Source organism: Nansenia antarctica, assembly GCF_963989245.1.
Source record: "Nansenia antarctica genome assembly, chromosome: 2".
Classification (NCBI taxonomy): Eukaryota; Metazoa; Chordata; class Actinopteri; order Argentiniformes; family Microstomatidae; genus Nansenia; species Nansenia antarctica.
Window position 1 is genome coordinate 9,961,039 of NC_137675.1, and position 8,507 is coordinate 9,969,545.

At 45.3% G+C, this 8,507-nt stretch overlaps 1 protein-coding gene across 1 annotated transcript in view; it reads right to left on the reverse strand.

The window, feature by feature from the left end:
• LOC308149772 (receptor-type tyrosine-protein phosphatase N2-like) overlaps positions 1–8,289 on the reverse strand; it is a gene marked incomplete at both ends in the record, with an annotated part of 180,364 nt that extends 172,075 nt beyond the window's left edge. Inside the window, one exon of the mRNA XM_080522662.1 lies at positions 8,214–8,289. Within this exon, the coding sequence (XP_080378788.1) occupies positions 8,214–8,289 (76 nt within the window). The remainder of the gene's footprint in view (positions 1–8,213) is intronic.
• Positions 8,290–8,507: the final 218 nt, after the last annotated feature.

Here is an 8,507-nt window from a genome sequence, read left to right on the forward strand (position 1 = left end):
GTGGTTGCACTCCTGCCTTACTGTGTATTCTACTTTGTCCACAGGATCCACACCTCCCCTGGTCTGCTGTGCACCACTGCCCCAGGGCTTCCCACACCAACCACAGGACTCCATACACCTACACCTTTCACTGCCTTGTGGGCTAAATACATGTAACTGTCCATGGGTTTGACCTTTCATCTGCCTCTGCCTCAGTGTCCTGCATTCAGGTCCACTCCCGTACAGAACGTAGGCTAACACACATTTTAACATTTCTGAAAACTTGTAATACAAAAAATTATTGTCTCAATGTAAGTAATCAACTGGGGAAGTTTCATGGTGATATCTATCATAAAATGTTTTACCCATTAAAAAAGTCCCCTGCCATATTTTGCTCCCCTTCGCGTCAGTCGCGCATAGCTCGGACTGTGGTTGTGATAGAGACATGAGCCAGGTTAGCTTTATGCGCCTGGGTCTCCTAAACACGTAGAGACCTTTCCCGCACCTACCGCACAATACCTCTGGAAAACCGCAAAAATTAGGCATTCACCGGTAGGGGGTAGGTGCGGTAAAGTTACCATAGCTCAGCGCAGGTAGCTTTGATCGACTCGGGGTTGGTCTCTACGTGTTTAGGAGACTCAGGCGATTAAAGAACATGAAAAGGCTCATGTCTATCACAACCACACCACAGCTAGGCGCGAATCATACGAAGGGGAGCAATATATGGCAGGGGACTTTTTTATGCAAAACTCCGGTTTTGAAAAAAAACGCTCCATACCTTTAAGAGGTGATAACCACTAATAAGCTGCCAAACCAAAAGGTCTATCATATCAAAACATAATCTAGGGATGTATAGGAATAAAAAAATCACATCTAGAATTTGCCCACCCAGATGGTAATGAAATGTTCAATTTTGGGGTTTGGCCCAAGGACTTACAGATGTTCACCTTTGTTTCTGGTGGCTGTCTCTTTGAATCGTGCATGCTTGCAGAGACACAACAACTAATGTCTGACATTGCAAGTCCATTACAAAGGGTTATATTATTATTATTATTATTATTATTATTAAGGAGAACTATCAAACTGAATTTCGCCACGGTGACAAGAGGTACCAGATTTCCAACTGCCTTACGCCCATCTCCTTTAATTGAATGTTGAATTATTTTGTGTTGAATTAACACAAAACTCTGAGTGAGAAGCTAACTGTAAACTGTGTCTGAACAGTTTTTTTTGTTTGTTTAAATGGGGGTTGTACAGTCGAGTAAGGAATAACTTTTCTTACATAACCGAGAGGAGATAAAACAAGCCCAGTTGTCATTAAAATGATGTTCATTCTAGCGGGTGAATGAAGACTAACCTGCTGCTTCTGACAGCGGCCTCATAGAGCACAGTAGGCAGTGCTCCCCTGAAAAAGAGACATTGGTCTCAGTGGGACAGTTAAAATCAATGTTTCATAATCTGACATGGGTTGATTGACATGGTGGTCTATGCAGCCATAAGCTTCCCTCACATGTAAGTGTTAAATGCCGACCCACATACCTGCCTAGGGAGTTTAACGCGGTGCTAATTACATGTGTGTATATAGCGCCTAGCTCAGACAGCAAAGTAGCATTGGCGCGACTATATGACGTCATTAGTAGCCAACAAAGTACTGATCCACAGGCTATTCACATCATAGCGGGGGACTTTAATCATGTCGACCTGAAGGCAGTACTACCCAAGTTCTACCAGCATGTAAAATGTGCAACGAGAGGAGAAAAAACACTGGATAAGGTATACACCAACATCAAACGTGCTTACAAGGCTAGTCCGCTAGCTCATCTAGGCATGTCTGACCATGTGTCAATCCTCCTGATTCCTGCATACACTACAATGGGGAAAAGTGCTCCCACCACCACTAAGACTGTCAGAACCTGGCCAGAAGGGTCCGCTCCACTGCAGATCTGCCTAAATGACACCCTATGGCAGGAATATGAGCATGAGGACCTGGAACAGTACACGTCGTCGGTTCTGAACCACATAGTGAACTGCACCAACTCAGTCACCGTGGACAAACGGGTCCGGGTCTACCCCAACACGAAGCCATGGATGACTGGGAAGGTCCAAAAACTGATAAATGAGAGGGACAACGCCTTCTTCGCAGGGAAGCGCACACCGCTGTACAGCTCCACCAGGGCCAACCTAAAGCGCGGCATCAAAGCGGCCAAGGCAGAGCACAGAGAGAAGATTGAGGAATGCCTCCTGAGCAACGACTCCAGGCGGATGTGGCAGGGGGTTCAGCAGATGACAAACTTCAGAGCCAACAGGCTCACAGCCGCAGAGGACGACCCCCTGCTGGCGGGAAAGCTGAACACCTTCTACGCCCGGTTCGACGAGGGGCGAACGGAGGTAACCACAACACAAACACCACTCTCTCCAGCTCTCAGCAGCCTCACCCTCACAGAGCATGAGGTGAGACGCGTACTGAAGGCGGTGGACCCCAGGAAAGCCTCGGGGCCGGATGGCGTCCTGGGACGGGTGCTGAGAGACTGCGCCGACCAGGGTTTTCACCAACATCTTTAACCAGTCCCTGTCCCAGGCCATCGTCCCACCCTGCCTGAAAACCTCAACTATCATCCCAGTCCCGAAGAAAAGCACGGTGAGCTGCCTAAACGACTACCGCCCGGTGGCACTCACACCAATCATCATGAAGTGCTTCGAGAAACTAGTCCGGGCCCACATACTCACACGCCTCCCGCCCAACCTGGATCCATACCAGTTCGCCTACAGAGCCCATAGGTCCACAGAGGACGCCATAGCGACGACTCTCCACGCCACTCTATCCCACCTGGAGAGGGGAAACAGCTACACGAGACTGCTCTTCGTGGACTTCAGCTCCGCCTTCAACACCATCCTTCCAGACAGGCTAGTGACCAAACTACTAGACCTGGGTCTATCACACTCTATATGTGCGTGGATCAAGGACTTCCTGACCGACCGCCCCCAGAGGGTGCGGGTGGGCCCCCACACCTCCACAGCCCTCAGCCTCAGCACTGGGTCACCCCAGGGCTGCGTGCTAAGCCCCATCCTCTACAACCTCTACACCCACGACTTCACCCCCGTCCACCCCAGCAACTACATCGTAAAGTTTGCAGACGACACCACCGTGGTGGGATGTATCTCGGGGGGGGACGAGGCGGCGTACAGGGATGAGGTAGAGCAACTGAGCAAGCTGTGCAAGGTTAAAAACCTGCTGCTAAACAAGTCAAAGACCCAGGAATTCATCGTAGACTTCAGGAGGAAAAAGTCCGAGATCCAGCCCCTGCTCATCGACGGAGAGAGCGTGGAGAGAGTCTCAACCCTCCGATTCCTGGGACACAACATGCGGGATGACCTGGCCTGGAAGGACAACACTAAAGGCACCATCAAGAGGGCACAACAGCGGCTATACACCCTGAGATGCCTCAGGAAACAACACAACAAGCAGGAGATACTGGTGGCCTTCTACCACGGCGCAGTGGAGAGCATCCTCACCTTCGGCATCTCCAACTGGTTCCACAGCTGCACAACAGCGGAGAGAAACGAGCTACAGAGAGTCGTGAGAACAGCACAGAAGATCACCGGCGCCCCCCTCCCCTCTCTGGAGGAGCTGTACAACACACGCTGTCTCAGGAGGGCCTCCAAGATCTCCAAGGACCCGACCCACCCTGGGCACGTACACTTTGTCAAGCTGCCCTCGAACAGGAGGTACAGGACCCCGGCCGCTAAGACAAACAGACTGAAGGACTGCTTCTACCACAGGGCCGTCAAGGCCCTGAACACAGAAAATGCCTAAGTTCTGGGCCCAGGACAGTCCGGACGGATTGTATGGCAGCTAGTGCTGAGGCACAAACATGTACATTTTCAAGCCTGCAAACTGTGACACTTTAAAATAATGTGAAAAAATACTCTTTGTGCAATATGACAACCCTAGTTGACTATCTGTGCAGTATAGTACAGTGGATTGTGTACATAGCCTTTATTGATGTAAACCAGCTCCTTACCTTCTTGTGATTTTATGCATCTATGCTTTTTCTAAAATGTGTTTTCTTTTTCCTTTCCTAACACCAGGGGAGCCACCCCTCCTAAATGTCGTTGTTTGGTACCTGTACTGTAGCAATGACAAATAAAGTCCATTCCATTCCAATAAAGTCCATTCCATTCCATTCCATTCCATTCCAAGAGAGACAGACTCGGCTGTCGTGCTGTCAACTGATATCAGCTGGAGCCAACCAAAGTTAGAGATGGAGACTCTCATATCCTCCTATTTATTTATTTATTTGACATTCTGGTGACAGGATTAAACCCCTGGAGATGCATCGCCTCGTTGTCAACCGGATCCTATATGTACCACAGCATTTACATTAGCAGGGAACCCTATATGTACCATAGCATTTACATTAGCAGGGATCCTATACAGTTAGGTCCATATATATTTGGACACAGACAGAATGTGTGTTATTTTAACTGTATAACTGTCAAGTTACAGTTATATAATGAATATGGGCTTAAAGTGCAGACTCTCAGCTTTAGGGTAAGGGTATTCACATCCAAATTGAAGGCAGGGTTCAGGAATTACAGCTCTTTAATATGTAGCTCCCTCTTTTTCAAGGGATCAAAAGTAATTGGACAATTGACTCAAAAGCTGTTTCATGGGCCAGTGTGGGCTATTCATTCATTATTTCTTTATCAATTAAGCAGGAAAAAGGTCTGAGTTGATTCCAAGTGTGGCATTTGCATTTGGAAGCTGTTGCTGTATACGCACAACATGCAGTCAACGGAGCTCTCAATACAAGTGAAACAGGCCATCCTTAGGCTGCAAAAACAACAACAAAATCCATCAGAGAGATAGCGGGAACATTAATACTGGTCAAATTAACTGTTTGGTACTTTCTGAGAAAAAAAGAACACACTGGTGAGCTTGGCACCACAAAAAGGTCTGGACGTCCATGGAAGACAAGAGTGGTGGATGATCACAGGATCCTTTACATGGTAAAGAAAAACCCCTTCACAACATCCAGCCAAGTGAAGAACAGTCTCCAGGAGGTAGGCATATCATTATCCAAGTGTACCATAAAGGGAAGACTTCACACAAGCAAATACAGAGGGTTCACCACAAGGTGCAAGCTATTCATAAGCCTCAAGAACAGATAGGCCAAATTAAACATCTAAAAAAGCCAGCCCTGTTCTGGAACAGCATTCTTTGGACAGATGAAACTAAGATCAACCTGTACCAGAATGATGGGAAGAAAAAAGTATGGAGAAACGGCTCATGATCCGACGCATACCACATCATCTGTAAAAGAAACATGGAGGCAGTGTGATGACATGGGCATGCATGGCTTCCAATGGCGCTGGGTCACTAGTGATGATGTGACAGAAGACAGAAGCAGACGGATGAATTCTAAAGTGTTTAGGGATATTCTGTCTGCTCAGATTCAGACAAATTCAGCAAAGTTGATTGGATGGTGCTTCGCAATACAGATGGACAATGACTCAAAACATACTGCGTAAGCAACCCAGGAATGTTTTAAGGCAAAGGAGTGGAATATTCTGCAATGGCCAGAGTCAATCACCTGATCTCAACCTGATCAAGCATGCATTTCACTTGCTGAAGACAAAACTAAAGGCCCACGAACAAACAACAACTGAAGACAGCTGCAGTAAAGGCCTGGCAAAGCATCACAAAAGAGGAAAACCAGCATTTGGTGATGTCCAAGTGTTCCAGACTTCAGGCAGTCATAAAAATGAACATTTTATTTATGATTATGTTAATTTGTCCAATTACTTTTGAGCTCCTGAAAATAGGGGACTGTGTATAAAAATGGTTGCAATTCCTAAATGTTTCAAACAATATTTCTGTTCAACCCCTTTAATTAAAGCTGAAAGTCTGCACTTCAATTACATCTTGATTGTTTCATTTCAAATCCATTGTGGTGGCATACAGAGCCAAAATTATGGAAATTGTGTACCACAGCATTTACATTAGCAGGGATCCTATATGTACCTCAGCATTTACATTAGCAGGGCTATATGTACCACAGCATTTACATTAGCAGGACTATATGTACCACAGCATTTACATTAGCAGGGCTATATGTACCACAGCATTTACATTAGCAGGGCTATATGTACCTCAGCATTTACATTAGCAGGGCTATATGTACCACAGCATTTACATTAGCAGGTGGGGAAGAGAAGAAATGATAATACTAATTACAATCAACACTACTACTATTGATATTCCAACTAATGAACGAATTAATTAATGAGTGAATGAATAAATGGATGGATGAATGATTGAATGAATGAATGATTGAATGGATAGATGGGTGGGTGGATTAATGAATAGGTAAATGAATGAATGGATGGATGGATGGATGAATGAATGAATGAATGGATGGATGAATAAATTGATGTATGAATAAATGAATGAATGGATGAATGGATGGATGGATGGATGGCTGGATGGATTAATGAATGAATGGATGTGTTAATGAATGAATGGATGGATGTGTTAATAAATTAATGGATGTGTTAATGAATTAATGGATGTGTTAATGAATGGATGGATGTGTTAATGAATGAATGAATGGATGTGTTAATGAATGAATGTTTGTCATGCCACCAGCATGGCTCATCACATATGGGATTATATGACACACTTATCAGATGCCAATAAGATATCCAAGTATGTCACAGCTCAACATCCAATACATGACATGTCCAGTATGTAAGACATACAGGGGAGGCTGGTGGTGGTAGAAATCAGAGGATCGGCTCATTGTAATGCATGGAACGGAATGAGGAATGGTATCAAGCCCATCCTCTAATCTCTACCTCCACCAGACAATATTGATAAGCATATCAGTCTCCCCAGCTCAAGCAGTACAAATCCACCATTAAACAAGCCTGTATGCTGAGCTGATCCAGAGGAGAATGAAACCTTAGACCTTGATTGTGTTACCTCTGGGCAGCCGTCCAATGTGCTGGCAGACCACTCCATCAGCTACCAGCAGAACTACCACACTGCCTGCATATTATATCCCCTCATGCAATAAAAGGGATGGGATACTTTGGGGGGGGGGGGGGGGGGGGTACACCACACTGCTTGAGTATTGTATACCCTCATGCAATAAAGGAGTGTGATAGAATGATGCAATTATTAAGTATGCAGATTGCAGTGTAATATGATAAACCTGTACACAAATGAATACAAGAGGTAGGTGTGTGTACACGTGTGTGTGTGTGTGTGTGTGTGTGTGTGTGTGTGTGTGTGTGTGTGTGTGTGTGTGTGTGTGTGTGTGTGTGTGTGTGTGTGTGTGTGAGTTACACGTGTGCTGCCTATTACTCTAAGAACGGGTGGTTAAAGTGTACATCGAACAGACAGTATTGTAACTGCACATAAGGTGTAACAAAAATAATAAGTGAATGCAAAATAAAATACAAATCATACAAATATAATGGAATTAAATGGCTCTATCAGGTTGGGATGCTTATGTTTTGGTTTTCCTCCCAGGGAGCTGCAGCCTATTTCCTGGTCGTCTCTAACACTGTGGGTTATGTAATAAACGGAGGCCTCGTCTCTCTCCCCCACTGTGAGATTTCCCGGAGCATCTTCAAACAGCGACTGTACGCTATGTACCCCGGCCTGATAGTGGCTACGTATCTCAACTATCGATACTGTTCTTTGACTTTTCTACATTTAGCTGAAAAACGAATACATCTCCTCACCGTCAAAGCAATGTTGGAAGAATATCTCCTGACGGCTTCTCATTACAAAAAAGATCGATCTTCAAATCTCTAATTCTATTTTTTTTTTTTTTTTAAACGACTCCATGCTAATTATTTATTACAAATGACCCACAGCTGTGCTCCGTAACCTTTTTCTCTGTGAATTAGTTTCTTCCCAACCATGTTGTTGCTATTTTTAGACGCATGTTATAGTACTGAGAGGGAATGTAAACAAACATATGAAAGACGCTCCTTTCTTCAATATTGTTTCATTAGCCTATTTAATCCCATTTCCTTTGATTAGAACCAAATCTCTCCACCCACTCGTCCCTCCAGTGAGAGCTATTCTCGACTGCTGTGGCGCCTTATAAAATATTGACACACAGTTCCAAAAGAACCGGTTGTGTTTGTGTGCGCCTGATGCCAGCGAACACAGCACAGCTCTCCCACATCTCGCAATGAAAGGTAGTAAGGCTACTCACCGAATTTCCTCTCTGCGGTGGCGAGAACATCGGTTTGAGAAGCGAGGAGGACGAGGAGGACGTACAACGAATCCATGTTTCTCACTGATTATTCTTTAACAATCCATTTCTTAACGGTTTTAGGTTTGTTTCTTTCCCCCCCTCGAAACGGATAGAAAGATAGGGGAGAGGAGAGTCACTGTGAGGGCCAAGAGAGATAAAGAAGAGGCTGCAGGAGGAGCGGACAGGAGGAGGACAGGCCAGGTAGAAGGATGCAGGGCGTCTTAGCACCGTAGTGGAAAAGCCCCATCAGTC